Source organism: Dipodomys spectabilis, unplaced genomic scaffold (assembly GCF_019054845.1).
Source record: "Dipodomys spectabilis isolate Male_0828 unplaced genomic scaffold, ASM1905484v1 ptg000158l, whole genome shotgun sequence".
NCBI classification, from domain to species: domain Eukaryota; kingdom Metazoa; phylum Chordata; class Mammalia; order Rodentia; family Heteromyidae; genus Dipodomys; species Dipodomys spectabilis.
In genome coordinates this window covers 5,046,853-5,064,311 of record NW_024870835.1, presented here as the reverse complement: position 1 = coordinate 5,064,311, position 17,459 = coordinate 5,046,853, and the positions used below count along the sequence as shown (strand labels likewise).

General features: G+C 38.2%; 1 protein-coding gene across 1 annotated transcript in view; it reads left to right on the top strand.

The window, feature by feature from the left end:
• Adamtsl1 (ADAMTS like 1) overlaps positions 1-17,459 on the top strand; it is a 391,483-nt gene that overhangs the window by 15,433 nt on the left and 358,591 nt on the right. Inside the window, exon 2 of the mRNA XM_042692956.1 lies at positions 17,286-17,413. Within this exon, the coding sequence (XP_042548890.1) occupies positions 17,286-17,413 (128 nt within the window). The remainder of the gene's footprint in view (positions 1-17,285; positions 17,414-17,459) is intronic.

Sequence of the window (17,459 nt, the reverse complement as noted above, 5' to 3'; positions counted from 1 at the left end):
GATGTTCATGCTTGCTAGCCAAGCATGCTACCACTTGAGCCACTCCTTTTTGCTTTTAGTTCGCTTTTCAGATGTTTCACTAGCTGTGGTCACATTGGCCTCAAATAGAGATGATTCTCCTATCTCTACCTCCCAAGTATCGGAGACTACAGATGTGTACCACTATGTGAACACCTGATGTGTTTCAACTTTTAAGGTGCTTTTTAAGCTACCAACCCCCTGAGTTTAAGAATTCTTTTTTTCTAAAACAAAGATAATGTGCCAATTATAATAACTCATCGAGTTTATGTTAATGTACTGGTTTGTAAATGATAAATATCTGTATGCATGGAGAGATGATGATTTTCCTGCTATATGACAGGGTAACACAATAGCTCTTTACAATTAATAGGTTGTATGGTGTCTACTACTTAATCTATCCACTTGAATGCTTACTCTTTTATCCAAAAATAAGGACTATAGACATATTAAAACATTTTGTGTAAGACAGAAATTAGAACTTTTCTGAGCCTAATTTTGGAAGGACAAAATAAAACAGATAAACCAGTCTTCTGAATATGGCGACCATCCAATTTCTTCTTTGTTTTCCTTTTTGGGGGGATGGCCATTGTGTCAGATTAAGTATTGGGTTTAGCTTCTCATGATTCTGCTTGGACAACTAAGCTTGCTTCCTGTCTGGATGACTTAGTCTTTTTACCCAACTACAACCCACTTACTTAACTAAGCTGTTGGAGAACTGGTTATGATAGATTTCTCATTTACCCTTTTAATAGCAAGTCTCCATTCTCCTTCTCCTCCTAAAATAGCCACAGATCTTTGGTGCCTTGTAGGGGCAGTGTAAAGATGAAATGAATGGTGCCCTGCTCAACAGTGCTTAGTGACTCTAGCTGCCAGTGTACTTGAGAACTGGAATTCAATGCCTGTCCCACATCCTGTCCCACAATTACAACCTTTATCCATTGCTCTATCACTGAGTCAGGGCACATGGAGAGCCACAGTGCTGCAGAGGAACTGACCTGCCAGAACTGGAAGCCAGCTAGGAAACTAAGTGTATCATTCAATTACAATGGAAAGTGGGGTCCAGACTAGCACCCTAGTAGAAAGGATGGAAAAGAGAGAATAGCAAGGAGCAACATTACAGAAGTGGAATGAATATTAACTTGTGCATGGTTGTGTGTATGCTTCCCCCGTCCCCCTGTGTATTTCTCTGTCTCCTTCTGTCTCTGTCTGTCTGTCTGTCTCTGTCTCTGTCTCTGTCTCTCTCTATTTGTGTGTGTGTGTTGTGTGTGTTGTGTGTGTGTGTGTGTGTGTGTGTGTGTGTGTGTAGATGTAGGGGGAAGGAAGGAAGGAAGGAGGTATGAGGGAGGGGGAAATTGTATAGCAAAGTTTATATGTTTATAACCATATTAGAGATTAAAGAGTCTCAAATATTGAGTTTGGTTTTGAAAGGTTGACTTTATAATAAGGCATCCCTGCAATGGAAATAATATCTGGGAGATTGGAAGTGCAAGTGAAAGAAAGTGAGTAAGGTCACTAGGGTGGAAATAGAAGAGCTGGAGCCCGGGAAAGAGCCTGGGGGATGCCAGCATTTCTCATTCAAGATGAGTAAGAAAAGGCAGGAGAGCATCTGGCCAGTTCTCACTGCCAGAGACGCTAGGGGGGCATATTCCACAGTGAGAGGTGAGAAGGTCATAGGATGTGGTAGATGACTGGACCTGATGATGGCAGAGGTGCCACGTCAGTCAGGAGTGGGCAGAAGCCAGATTACACAGCACTGAGGAGTTTTGGGTGGTGAGGAAGTGGGTGGTAAGGATGTGGATTAGCCTTTCCAGAAGCTCCAGAGTGGAAGGAAGGCAGCCAGGAGCCAGCAGAATGCTTACCACTGACAATGTGGAAAGAAAAGCAGAGAGGGAACTGTGAGATAAAAGTCAGCTTGGTTTTAATAAAATGAGGAGAAAGCTCTTTCTTCTTAATAGCTCAAAGAATGCTGATAGCAGCCATGTGTGAAATTGGTTTCAGAGGCCCAGCCCCAGTGACAGCAAGGCTGTGAGGCCGATGGGGTAGTAAACCATGATTTAACACCTTCACTATCTCTGCTTATTACAAACTAGGCTTTAAAAAAGACGCCTGGGGTGCACCTCTGCAATCTTGAGATTTTCTGTGGCCAGCATCCATTTTAATATTTTCATGAGACACTTCAGTGACCATAGTATGACTTCAGACATCAATCTATTAATGTTGCATAGTGCTAGCCTGGTTAGTGCAATGCACATACATATTATTCCTCCATTAAAGAAGATTGAATGATACTAGAAGAAAATGAACTCTTCTTGCTAAAATCCAGAAAGTGACAGACTCAAAATGCTTACATGTTGGAAACACAAATTCAGTTTTACAAATTCTCAATGGATGTACTTCAATTCTTCAAACACAGAGTCAGAGTGGGCTCATAACAATCATAAATATATTATGTTTCATATACTAACACACGTTTAATAAGTGGTTTGACCCATGATTCCTGGACATTGTCATTTAACTTACAAATGATAGAACATTATATTACTCCCCATATATACAACACTGAAGGAAAATTTTCAGTTACAATACACAGAATTTAGCCAGCTCAAAAAACAGAACTATTTCTGTTAGCTTGACTAGAAAGACAGGGCGAGACAATTATTATGTTTGTCTCTAATTACCAATAGGACTTCCCATCTCAATCTGAGTAGATGTGTACTGTTTATATAGAATGATGACAAATTATCCTTTAGAGAGACAAAGTAAGTCTTGCCATGATTTAAAATTAGGAAATTATAGTACAACCTACTCTGCAGAAGATGGAAGAAAAAAAAAGTTGTAATCTGTAAGATTTGTGAAAGAAATTCTCTTCTAACCAGTAAATGCATGGCCAGATTTCTATAATTATAATTATTACTATAACTCTACATCTGTAACTAAACCAAATATATCTGGCTCTAAGTTGCTGTTCATAAAGGACATTGTGTGTTGGCGATGTTAGAATACACACACACACACACACACACACAAAACACACACACACACATTGAATGAGTATTCAGTTAATACAGAAATAGAAAACCATCAGATAAAGCTGGCTTTTATCTAATATTTGGATGACTTTTGCTTATAAGTATTTTTGAAATAATTAAGAATACACATATTAGAAGTACAGAATATAGTATAATTTAGTTCTTCTTCTCTTCCTCCCCCTCTTCCTCCTTGCTTTCCTCTTCCCCTCCTCTCTCTCTCACCCCCCTCTTTCTTCCTTTCTTCTCCCCCCTCTCTCCTCCCTCCTCCTCCTCCAGGCCTCATTCTTATTCAGCTTACCTTTATTTTTCAGAAGTCATTGTGGGACCTGCGTTGTTGTTTAGGATGCAGATAATTGTGTAGGTAAAGAAAAGGGATTCCAAATGGAGAGTCTGTTTTTCAAGAATTAAAAAAAATTGACAGTACTGTGGTTTAAAATCAAGAATTGCATTTGTGAGGCAAGTGCTCTACCACTGAAGCCATGACTCTAGACTTTTTTCATTAAAAACAAACCCAAACACTAAAAACCCTAAAGGTTTTACCAATATATGTGTTGTACATAATATTTTGAAAATGAATAAATATTTGTAAACAGTCATTCAAACAGTGGGACAAAACTCAGCTTTGTATGATGGTTTTCTGTGCCAACTTAATTTCTCTTCCAGGGTAAGAGAACAATGTCTTCCGAGGATATTTCTACTCTAATGGCAATCTCAACAATTACACCAAGCAAACACTTGGTTATTAGGAAACTGATTTACAAATGTGTTCAAGGAAAGCAGCCTAAATTAGAATCCTAGGCATTTTATTGTAATTTTATTGTAAAGGTGCTATAGAGAGGGGTTACAGTTACCTAAGTCAGGTATTGAATACATTTCTTTTTGAGCAATGTCATCTCCTCCCTCATTTTCTCCTAGATTTTTTTCCTCTCCCAACCCCCTGTTCCCTCAAGTTGTATAGTTCATTTCCAAAAGCTAGTCACTTTTATGGTTAGAAGTATCTTTGAAATGATGTGGCTCAAGTTTCTCACAGTGGATATGAGTAAACTGAAGCACATCAGTGATAAGGTCAAGGCAGCAGAATAAATCCTGATGCCCAGCCTGTGACCTGCTGAAAAGTTTTGCCAATAACATTATCCATGCACATCCTGGGAAATGTTTTAGAACAGTGCCCACAAAAACTACCAATGAAATACTTGAAAACCCGTGGAACATTGAACTTGGTGCAAAGTCTTATGTTGAATACTGAAGATTAAAGCTGAGGATCACCAGCTCCTGTGTGCCAGAGTTTTCACTTCCTGCTAGCTTCTCTTGATTTATTTTAACATCAGACTCTACTATTCGCATTTCTAGAATTATGCCTACATGGAATCTCTTACCAATAGTCCAGATCTCTTTAAAATTCATGTCAAAATTTACTTTTACTTTATTTTTCCTCATTCTGTTCAACTTTAAATTTTTTATGGTGTGTGTATGTATGTGTGTGTGTGTGTGTGTGTGTGTGTGTGTGTGTGTGTGTGTGTGTGTGTGTGTACTGTGGCTGGTACTCTACCACTTGAGCCATACCTGCACTTCTGGCTTTTTGCTTGTTAATTGGAGATAATAGTCTCACAGACTTTTCTGCCTGGGCTGACTTATAATCTTCTTTTTCATTATTGGTAGCAGCCTGTGGCTTTGATGAAGTCAAGGCTCCCTCCCCTCCTACTCCATTCCCGTTCTGCCTGTGTCACTCATTTCTGGAGAACACAGCTGCCTGAAGGCTGCTCAGGGACTGATTATTGTTTACTCCACGAAAAGGGTGCTTTGGCACTCAGCATTCAGGACTTGGATTAGGCTAGATTAAGGCAAGATGTGGCAGGTTAATTATCTTTTGGCTTTAGACATTTTGGATGAATTTAGAGTTGGCATAAAAAGACATGTGAATAAGCAGAAATACAATCATCTCTTCTCCCCACATGGGTCAGATTTATTTTTGTCCTCTTCCATTCCCTTGTTTATCTGCAGCTTCTGTGTGTATTTCCCACTCTAGAGAACCTTAAGTGTATATATAAATAAGAGTGAATGCTAACAGCCACAATGAATTAGGAGCTCAGCTACGTGTCCTAGCCTGCCTCATGTTCATTATGGCATTTGATGAATATTCACTAGAACAGATTACATAGCCATGGCTTAGGAGGCATTGAGCCTACACGTGCATGTTGACCTTTGTCATGGTCCTTAGGAAGGGCACAATCTATTTCTAGGAGTAGCTGTTTCAGTAAGTCAATAGACTTCATTCATGGCTAACAAGTTCTAACCCAACCCCAGTATCAAGTCTTAGCCATGTGCTCAAAATCCACGGGAACCACAGTAGTGGATTCTACATGGGGATGAGGAAGGTTTTTCTGGAAGATGGCATGACAGCTGCATCTTAAATCATGAGTGCTCAAGTCAAAGAAAATCAGAGTATGAGAAGATGAGAAGGAGGGAATCTAGATAGTAGCCAGCTCACCTACAAACTATCAGGGGTCCTGATAGAGAAATAAGACCCAGTTATAAGCCAGCCAGAGTATCCATGGTCAGGAACAGCAGGAATGAATTTAGGACATTGATTTAGGGTCAGGTTAAAATGAATCTTGTGTGCCACTCTAATAATTTGGGCTTTGTCTTGTACCCAATGGTTCTTAACCTTTTTTATTTTTTATATTTTTGGAAAACCTGGTGAAAGCTCTGCATCCTATTTCCAAAAGTATAATAATAACGCACATATGACCAAATTGTTGCACAGAGTTTCTGGGAATCCATAGCCCACCTGGAATCCATTACCAGATCCCACCTGCGATGTAGATAGTGGTTGTACAGAAAGTCTCTCAGCAAGAGTGAACAGTTCAGCTGTATATTCCAGCAAGATGACTGTAACTGTGTGGGAGACAGGATCATGGCAAGAGAGGCTATATGTCAATATCAGATAGGAAATCTGTTGCAAAAAAAAATACTGAGCACAAAGTAGGAAATAAATGAAGGCTATAAAAATGGTGTTGGAAGGGCAGAAATGGAAATGGAAGATATTTCAGAAATGGAACTGATAAAACTTGGTGTCCAATTAAATGTAGACTATATTGAGCAGTAAGACCTGTTATTGTAAAGATCTTTATCTTCTTCCACTGAATTATAAATCCTCAAAAGAGGTTTACAGGCTGAGAGAAGTAAGCAAAAGTGAAAACAAGCATGCAGGATTAGAACTTCACATTCATGCAAAAAATCAATTTGTAAATTACAAGCTGCATAGCCGTACCCTGTAATCCTAACTACTTAGTAGGCTCAGATCTGAGGATGGTGGTTAGAAGCCAAACCAACCAGGAAAGTCCATGAAACTCTTCTCTCCAATTAACCACCAAAAAAGGCCGAAATGGAGATGTGGCTCAAATGGTACTATTCTGGCCTTGAGCAGAGGGACAGCACCCAGGTCCTGAGTTCAAGCCCCAGAACTGCTACACACATACAAAAAAAAACAAAACAAAATAAAACAAAAACTGAACTCATGTGAGTTACAGATGATGAATATTTAGGACTCTTTGGGCAAATCTTTAAAGCATTTCCTTGTTAGTTAAATATTTATTAGAAGCTCTTAGATTTTCTTCAAAATTACATAATTATTTCAATTCTAACTGTAGGTAATTTCAGAAATAGAAAACGTAACCTCTGTTCTCAAAGAGTTTGAAGTCTAAGAAGATACTTATGCAGAATTCTAACTCTAAAGAATGAACAAGTCTTGTTGCAATGTATTCTGCACTAATTTATTAATGTTCTAAGATTCTTGATATGATTTCAGGCTAAGCAGAATTATTACAATACTGAGAGTTAATCACTATGCAAATTTCTGAGGATCTAATGGGAGCAAAGGTAGAAATAAGAATGTAGAAAAGAAGAAAACATAATATGTAGCCAAGAAGAATATTTTAGATTTTGATTCCAAGCATTCATCTTATAATACCTGGATAGTACTTGAGAAAGCATCAGAGAATGTATATCAGAATAAAAACTAAATTATATCCGGAATCCCATGAAACTTAATTCAGAACCATTTTACTAATCCTTTCTCTTGATTTAACCAAAGAAGAAAATGTTCTGGAAAAGTTCTGTTAAAACCTAGTGCTAACTTGTTTGACAATGACGTGAAATTAACTCATCATTTCTTCCAGCATCTTTATTATCACATATATATATGTACATATATATATATACACATATATATGTATATATATAACTGGAACTTTTTCTCCACAAAACCTGAAGCCATATTAATTTCTAAACTTTCCAGTTTCCTTAACAAATCACAAAATGAGACTTTGTCTTCATCAGGAATTTTTTTTCCCCTCTATGATTCCAACATATGCTTTCCAGAGCCTCAGATGTTTCCTTAATTCTACAGATGTTTTGTAAATTCATTTCAGCAAAATTTGCCAATGCTGCAGAAAATATCTGTGGTTGATTGGACTCAAAGTTTGGACAGAGCTCCAGTTAGATTAGATGGAAATGGAAACTGAAACTTCTCACTGGCTCACCAGGAACTAAGGAATTCACAAAAAGCGCAGGGGAAGGAATTTTGTTGGAGGGGGAGTTTCAAACATGCCTGTTTTGGGGAGTGGAGGGGTGTGGAGGCCCCAGGAGGTGACTCTTCACTGTTTTTCTTGGTGTTGGGCCTGCATACTATTTTCCACTGGAGACTTCTTTTCCTTTTTAAGTATGGGGAAAGAACCACAGCAGCAGCCCCAACCAAGGAGAGCAGCTTCATTTGTCTATCTCCCTCTACTCTCCTGTAAAATGGGGAACCATTCACACCTGAAGTAGAACAAGGCAAAGGCGTCAAAATATCTCTGCAGTTCAGGGGCCAGGAGGTGATGACTGTCATCACAAATATGGAAATACTGAGTTGTCAAAATGACTGCCATTCCCACAGGATGTGGTTTTGTTGTGTTGTTTCCTTTGTGAAAGAAATGAAATTACTGACTGCAGCCTTTCTCCTGACTGAGCAGGGCCTACATTCAGTAGGGAGGTTGTTATTGTTATTATAAAGCAAATTATTGTAGTGGAAAAAGAAAACAAGACTGACAGGCCATGTCTAGTAAAAAAAAAATCTTCATGTCCTCTCCAGTCATACATGCATATAAATCCAAACTTTTTTCACATCCTACATACATATATGAGTGTATGAGGATAAATGTATATTTATATGTGGATTCATTCAAACTATCAGGAAAGATGAATGATAGTGCTTATATCAATATTCTATCAGAATTGGACATGGTAGTGCATGTTTGTAGTTGGCAGCTCTTCATAAGGCAGAAGTGAGAAGATGTCAGCATAGGTAAAATGATCAAGACTCAAAAACAAAGCGAAAGGGCTGAGAGTATAGCTCAAATAGTATAATGCTTGCCAAGTATAAGGGCTTTGGCCCAATTCTCAGAACCAGGATAGACAGACAGACAGACAGATTGATGGACTGAAGGACAGATGGATGGACTGACTAACAGATGAATGGATGGAGGGATGGATGGATGGATGATAGAAACTTAGATGATACAAAAATAGACAGATGATAGATGTATAAATAGATGATAGATATTTAGATAGTAGATACATAGATAAATGAAAGATAGTGGTAAATACATGTTAGATAGATTCTATCCATTTTATTACAGTATTTCTACTTACTAATCTCATGTTTTTAAAGAAGCAGAAACTACTAGACAGAATATTTAAATCAATGCCTTTTTTGACATTAACCAACTCAAAATATCTAATGGACCCTCCATACTATTTTCCAAAGTGGTTGAACAACTTTACACTCCCACCAACATGCAATAGGGTTCCCTTGTCCACCTCCCATCTAGCATCTGTTATTAGTAGAGTTCTTCATTATAGCCATTCTAACTGGGGTATGTGGTATCTCAATGTTGTTTTGATTTGCATTTTTTTATGGTTAGGGAGGTTGAGCGTTTATTTCTTCATGTGTCTATTGGCCATCCTTCTTTCCTCAGAGAAGTTTCTCTGTAAGTCTTTAGCCCACTTATTTATAGGGCAATTGTTTCTTTGAGGATTTGTTGTTGGGGGATTTAATTTTTTGAGTTCCAGGTATATTTTAGATATGAGACCCTTGTCCCTTGTATGGCTGGTGAAGATATTCTCCCAATCCGTGGGCTTTCCATTGATTTTGCTAACTATATCCTTTGCCATGCAGAAGCTCTGCAATTTCATGCAATCTCATTTATCTAACCTTTTTTTGATTTGTTGTGTTTCTGGTCTTTATTAAGAAAATTTCAGCCTGTGCCAAGGAGACCTAGGGTTTCTCCTATTCCTGTAATGTTTTCAGGGTGTCTGCTTTGACTCTGAGGTCTTTGATCCATTTAGAGTTGATTCTGGAGGTTCCTCAAAAGACTCCACATAGAGCTCCCCTATGACTCAGCAATCCCACTTTTGAGCATTTACCCAAATGATCACAAACAAGACCATACTAAAGCTACCAGCACAACTATGTTTATTGCAGCATTATTTACCATCACTAAGATATGGAACCAGCCCAGATACTCCTCAGTAGATGAATGGATCAAGAAAATGTGATATATGTACACAATGGAATTCTATGCCTCCATGAGAAAGAATGACATTGCCCCATTTGTTAGGAAATGGAAAGACTTGGAAAAAATTATAGTAAGTGAAGTAAGCCAGGCCCAAAGAAACATAGATCCCATCGTTCCCTTATTTGCAATTACTAGTATATGTCTGAGACAAGCAGAAACGGTCAGATAAGTTGATGTTAGGCGAAATGAACCTCAAGATAAGGACTAAAATGTTTTTTCTTTCTTGCGATTGTTTCTAACATATTTATAAGATGATTTCTTTGTTGCTTTGTATGTCCTTCCCCCAAGGTATAACCCCTATTTTCACTGTATTTGATGTTGGTATAATTTGTGGAGGGGAAGGGAAAAAACAAAATTGTTTAAATAGGGACACAGGTGGACCCTTTGCAACAATGAGATGTACAAGATGTTATGTTGAAAAACAAACTTTACAACTTTGGTGCAGGGGCGGGGCCGGGAAACAGGGAGATGGGAAGGGATGGGAAGGGGAAACAAAGGAGGAGGCAACAATGCTTGATAAAAAATGTACTCATTACCTTGCTCATGTAATTGTAACCCCTCTGTACGGTATTTTCACAATTAAAAAAAAAAGAAAAAAAATCTATGGCCAGTTGGAAATTTCTTGAATACAAATCTTTGTTCATATCAGCAATTGTTGGTTTTTCTTCAGCTGGCTGTGAAATTGTGTTCTGGTGGAGCTCTCCAAAATGCCCAGAGGTTTCTCAGCTAGATGAGCTGTAATCCAGCCTTGTCCTTGGATAGAATACAAAAAAAATCAACTTACCATAGCTCTGAAATAAAAATCTTATTGAAACATCTGACATGGAACAGAGTCAGGTTTTTCTTTCCTAAACAGTAATGAGGCTATCTTAAGTCTATCTCCAAGGTATTACTCCCAGTTATTGTCCCATACTAAGGGACAAAATAATTTTTATAGGAAAGCAACAGCTTTAGTTTTTGTCACTTTATGATGAGTTTATATACTGATAAACACTGAAAGTGAAAGGAAGGTCAAACAAATGTAGATGCAAAAAAAATAGAAGGTTTTATATGGCTATAAAACCTGGCAACTCCTTTGTATCACTACTTAAGATAATAAAAGTATTTAAAAAATAACCTAGCTCTGCAATAACTAGTATATATCTGAGACAAGCAGAAAAGGTCAGATAAGATGATGTTAAGCGAAATGAACCCCAATATAAGGACAAAAGTGGTTTTTTTTCTTGCTATTGTTTCAAACATATTTATAAGGTACCACCTGATTTTTTTGTTGCTTTGTTTGTCCCTCCCCCACGGTATAACCCCTGTTTTCACTGTATTTGATGCTGATATAATTTGTGGAGGGGAAGGGAAAAAACAAATTGTTTAAATAGGGATACAGGTTGACCCATTGCAACAATGAGATGTACGAGATGCTATGTTGAAAAACAAACTTAACAATTTAGGCAAGGAGGGTGGGGAATGTAATTGTGAAGATGGGAGGGAAGGGATGGTAGGGGAAAAACAAAGGAGAAGACAACAATGCTTGATAAGAAATATACTCATTACCTTGCTCATGTGATTGTAACCCCTCTGTACAGTATTTTCACAATAAAAAACTTACTTAAAAAAAGAAAACTCCATTAAGAAACAACTGATAGTCAAAGGTTCTATCCTGATTAAGGCTCAAGTTGAACATAATATGAAAACTATTTGACCTAGAAAACATGTCCTCAATTTAACTGGATTTCTTCAGACTGATATCTATGCCATTGCTTACAGCACTCTTATGAAATATAAAAACTAATAGCACACAATATAATGATCATTTGAATGTTTTACACATTTTCTCAATGTATTGTAACTATTATAGTAGAGATTTTTAATAAAAAATAGTCTTGTTAAAAAAATAACCTAGCTCCACCAGGTATGGGTATTAATTGTGTGTCTTGGCAGTGGGTATAGGCAAGGGGGAGGGTGTATTTGTGTCATGTGATGGGGGATAAATAAGCAATGTTAATATGACAGAATGACACTAGTTACTCTACATATGTTCTCTCTGTGAACCTTCAGAATCTCTCTAATAAGGGAAATATCAGTGTTCCCTTTTTTTTTTTTTTCAGATGAAGAAATTCTGGCTCAAAGAGATCTGGCAGCAAGCCTGAGTCAAGTTTACTTATATCTGACTAGTAAAGTGTTTCTGACTCCCCGGCCTGTGCTCTTTTTCCCTTGTACCATAATGCAAGTTGTTCAACTTCACTGAACCTCAATTTTCTTATTGTTCAGATAGGGGGAAAAAAATCCCACCTGACCTGGCTCATCATGCGGATTAAGTACAATAATTTGTAAAAAGCCTGGTATACTTCCTGACACATAGGTACTTAATAAAACCCAGCTTTCTCCCTCACCCTTCCAGGCTTAGGTGCAATTATATTCCTTGACCGAAATATGAACAGAGTAGGCCTAACCCATTGAAAGAAAAAGGAAGACAGGTACCCTTGGCCTGAATAGCGTTTACACCCTGTTACAAAATTGACTTCTCTCCTCAGTAGCAAGGGACCGGCTTCACGCAGTGGCCTCTGAAAGACCATGCGCTGTGTCACTGGCAGTTCATCATATCCCCCAGCAGTGCAGCTATGATAAGAACCAGATGATCTGAATTTCCTAAGCAAAAGCCAGCAAGCAAATATCATCTGGGAAGGCGCATGCCTCAGTACCCATGCCTCATGCTCCTTCAGAAAGTACATCAAAAAGCTAATGGACTTTTACAAGAGCCCAGTTACTGTTTAATGTCTATAAGCTCTCAGGAGCAGGGAATCACAACCCTTACCACGTACAGTTGGCAGCAGAGCCAGTATTCCAAGTTGTTAAAAGAAGTCAAGGAGGGCTAAAAATGGAATCTACAGATTCCTTTCCAAAGCTTCATACATACATGGACAGGCTGTTTCTGTGCATAGAACTCTTTACTTTGCCTGGGCACACCACAGGAGAAAATGGTTCTCTCATCATTTGAGTTGCCCGTCTTTTTAATTTAGAGGTGTGTGACATCCATTATGTACATGCACAGTTCCAGATGGCCTAAGCTAAACTGTCTGGAAGGAGAGGAAAACCAGAGATTGCAGATACCTCCTTGCTGATCTTACCATTGTAAGCACCACACTGCTTCATCCTGTAAACCCATTTTTTTTTTTTTGCTTTTGAGGATCTGTTGGTATCTAAAAACCTCCTTGCTTATACTATAACTTCAGCTGTTATACTACTTCAATTTTGCAAACACCTATCAGCCATTTCGTCAGCACCTCCTTTTATTTTCATTTAGTTCTGGATAGCTTGACCTCTTATTATAACATTTGGAAAAAGTGTTTTCCAAGCACTCTGCATGTGTGCCTCTGAGCACAGATAATGCTAAGAGATATTTACTGCTAATTTATACTTTATCCTTCAATACCATAAGGTTTTTGATAAGCTGTCCAGGTTCCAGTGAAAGACATTTAGGGATTAAACTGTTACATAAGAGGTTATTCAAAAGGACAGTGTCTACTGGGCAGTCAAATGTGAGGGGAAATATAGCTTCATATGATTGCACAAAGCATTTAACTATTGTAGCTGTTAGTCTTGTAGCCAGTCACCTGATACTTTGATGCAATTGTCTCTGAATCAACCACAGAACTATCAGATGAATGTTTTTGATAAATTAGTAATGGTGAGAGGATGACAGCAATCTGGGGTTGATGGATTTAGGGAAATTCTTCTAATAATCCTAAGAGGTACCTAATGAGCAGCTTCCACAAATGATTCCATTCACACAGTGGTTGCTGGTGTTTGGAGCCTCTTGACTGACCTACAACACCAGATTGAGTATTAGAGTTGACTGCTAAGTTTTCCCGATGATAAGGTAGTTAAGAGTCTTCATCAAATATCACATTTAGAGCTCAATAGATGTGACACCAAACATACAGAAATGACTAGGTTTATTTTTTTCTAAATTGAATAACTTAAGACATATTCAGTCTTCATTGGATTATACAACCAAGAGTCATCTCTTTTCTCAATATTTGCTGGATTTCTAAAGGGCTGGTTTGAAATATGTGCTAATACGTACAGTTATAAGAAGAAAAGGATTCATGGTAGCCTTCTTCCTTAGGTTCAATATCAGATACACTTTTGGCTGTTTATGATAACTTTCCTACAGGTGAAACATTAGCTTACGTGAAGATTTTAATAGTTGTTGTTTAGTCCTCTATGATCAATATGAATAAAAAGCACCATTTCCCCTGAAATTGTACCAAAACTGTGAGCTGGGAGGTCAAGGATAATTTCTTGATCACTAAGGTCCGTGATCTTGTTTTTGAAACACTGAAAGTTGAAATATTGTATGTATGTGATAGAAATGACACAGAAGAAACAAATTGCCTAGATGTATAGAAAGGATAGCTCTTTGCTTTCAGAAGCAATGAATATGAGTTTTAGACAAGAGTGCTTCCAGAGCCAGACACTAAAGTTGTTTATATGGAAGATGGTCTTAAAGGCTGCAATAAGCAAATATTCTAGACTTTAAATTATATGAAAGGCATTGCTCAATTGTTATTTCTGGTTGTAGATGTAAAACTTGGGCCTAGTTAACAAGAAGGAAAATCACTTTATCTAGCATTGAACATGGATTTGGTGCATTAAGTTTATTTCACTTACTTAAAAAAAAAACAGAATTTGTTCCTCTTTGACAAATAGGCCTATGCCTTATTTGTAAGTTTCTTTATTTTTTTATTATACTGTACAGAGGGGTTACAATTACATGAGCAAGATAATGAGTACATTTCTTATCAAGCATTGTAGCCTCCTCCTTTGTTTCCCCTTCTCATCCCTTCCCATCCTCCTCCAGTTCCTCCACCCAATCCTCCCCCACCCCCCCACCAAAGTTGTAAAGTTCATTTTCGACATAATGACTTGTATGTCTCATTGTTGCAATGGGTCCACCTGTATGTGATCACTTTCAGAGGAATATGAACACTTACTATATTAATTTGTGCTAGACTCGTAGTGATGAAATAAAATGTTTAGTTAGTCAAAAGTTACCTTAGAGGCTATAGTGTCTCTTTTGAGAAGGCACGTGAAAAATATCAGCAACATTAGCACAGAATGTGAAACTATTTGCTTTTGTAGAAAAACAAATTCACAGTCATATATTATTTCCTTAATATCTTACCCAGAAAGCAGTTAGAGAGAAACTCTACCAAGGATTTGAGGCTCTTATATCACATAGAAAAGCTATTCTCCTGTGAATGTTACATGTGGGATTTCTTGCAGATAAAACAATAGAGTCAAAGTTTATTATGCATTACACTCACTTTAATGACTATACAAACCTTCTCTTTGTGATAACTGTTTTCATCCTGGTCACAATGAATTTGGATAAAATAAGGGAAATTATATCATACTAATGTAAGTATGTCACACAAGCAAGAACTTTGTCCAGAAAATACTACATCTCTCTCAATAGTGTCATCTTCCAATCACACAGAGAAAACAGGGCTGTCAGGAGAGGTGCAGGAGTCTGCAAGCTGGATGGACCTCTCTTCCAGAGGCTTGCTATGTGTCCTTCAATGGCAAAGTCTTTTCTCTCTCACTAACTATTCTCTTACATCATCTTTTCAATAAGTACCTCATCTTGCAGTGAGTAGAGATTGATTTTATTAACCCTCAAAACCACATTTGGTATTCAGTAAGTATCTAGGAAAGACAGAGTTTGGGGTTAGCAATGTGGTTCACCCATGCTCTGCCAAATTTTATAGGAAAATGACACTGCTGACAGGTCACCCCCCAGGAAAATGCAATCTGACACTACTGGCACTACTGTGTACTGTGTTGTAGTCAGGAATTTCTGGGAGATGATACCTAATCATGCCTGGCTCTACTACATTCAACACAAAAGAAAAACCTAAGTGTATTGCCAGATAATTACTAATAGTATTAATACAAGATAAGGTTAACATTACATAATAATTCTTTTTTTTTTCTGTCGGTCATGGGGCTTGAACTGTGGGCCTGGGTGATGTCCCTCAGCTCTTCAGCTCAAGGCAAGCACTCTACCACTTGAGCCATAGCACCACTTCCTGTTTTCTGCAGTTTATTGGAGATTAGAGTCTTCTGGACTTTCCTGCCCCAGGCTGGACTTCAATCCTCAGATCTCAGCCTCCCAAGTAGCTAAGATTACAGGTGTGAGCCCTGACAACCGGTTTACGTAATTCTTATATACTGTCTATGTGCTCCCTTGAACAAATGTATTTATTTTGTAGTAGTAAAATATAGGTAACACAAAATTTACTATTTTAACCATTATTTTCTGTGCTAGTACTGGGGCTTGAACTCAAGACCAGAGTACTGCCCTGTAACTCTTTTTTGCCCAAGGCTAAGCACTCTAGCAATTGCATTATAGTTCCACTTCCAGCTTTTTGATGGTTAATTAAAGATAAGATCATAGACATTCCTGCTTAGACCAGCTTTGTACCATGATCCTCTGATCTCAGCCCTCTGAGAAGCTAGGATTACAGGAATGAGAATCTGCACCCAGTCATTTTAACCATTTTTAAGGGTACAGTTGAATGGCACTAAGGGCATTGATCCCATCTCCACCATCCATCACCAGAACGTTTCATCTTCACAAACAAAAACTCTGTACTTATTACACACTAACTCCTCATGCTCTCCCCTCGGGTCCCTGACAACCCTCACACAAACACAATTCTACAGTATATGTGCTTTTGTGTGTAGCATACTTGGTTTAGGTTTAACCATGCAATGGCATGGGTCAGAATTTCTTTTCAAGGCTGAGTAATGTGTTAATGAATGTACATCTTACATTTTTGTGAATATGTTCCTCTACCCATGAGCATTTGAGCTTTTCAAGCATGGGTTGTGTCTTTGCTATGTTAATTCTTACTGTAATCTTTACAATGACTTTATGGTAAGAAGGTGAACATAAAGGAGTTACATGAATGTCCAAGTTTCTACAATGAAGGCTCTGGAGCCATTATCTACCCCTTGCTCACCCACAGCTGGGTAGATCCATAGTGCCTGTTTATATCATTGTGCTATCCCTCCTTTCAAATAATTTAGAAATCTAAATCTATATATCTCTTAGAAATCCACTTAGACAACTCCCAGAGACCAGGTTTCTAATGGAATTTGTGCAGATCTTAGAAAGTTCCAAAGATTATTCTATTAAACAACCGTTCCCTTTAGCAGTTCATTTATACAGGATCCCAATACTACAAAAAAAAATTTAGTGCTTTAATCTAGTACTAGTCTGAGATCAAGTTCATCTAGCTAATCCTCCTATAATAGGAGATATATCTATGTATATGTGTGTGTGTGTGTGTGTGTGTGTGTGTGTGTGTGTATATGTAGGGATATGATAATAACAACATGCTACATTTTCCCATTAGTACTGTTTCTCCTCTCCTTCAGCCATTGTTCAGATTCCTCCAATTGACTTGTATCATTAAATTAAAAAGAATCTGATGCATATTTTCATTTCTAGCAAGGTCAGCGTGGACAGACATACAAGCCATCCATGATGTAGGCTACATGGGTCAGGGCTCAATGAGGACATGATGCTGACCATCTGCTTGTTTTCTTGTAGAGCTCCAGGACTGCACGCTCAGAGGAGGACCCAGATGGCCTCTGGGATGCCTGGGGCCCATGGAGTGAGTGTTCCCGCACCTGTGGTGGAGGTGCCTCTTACTCCCTGCGACGATGCCTCAGTAGCAAGTAAGTCTGGCCCCCACTGGGGGCTTCCTGAAATCCAGAGGTAGCC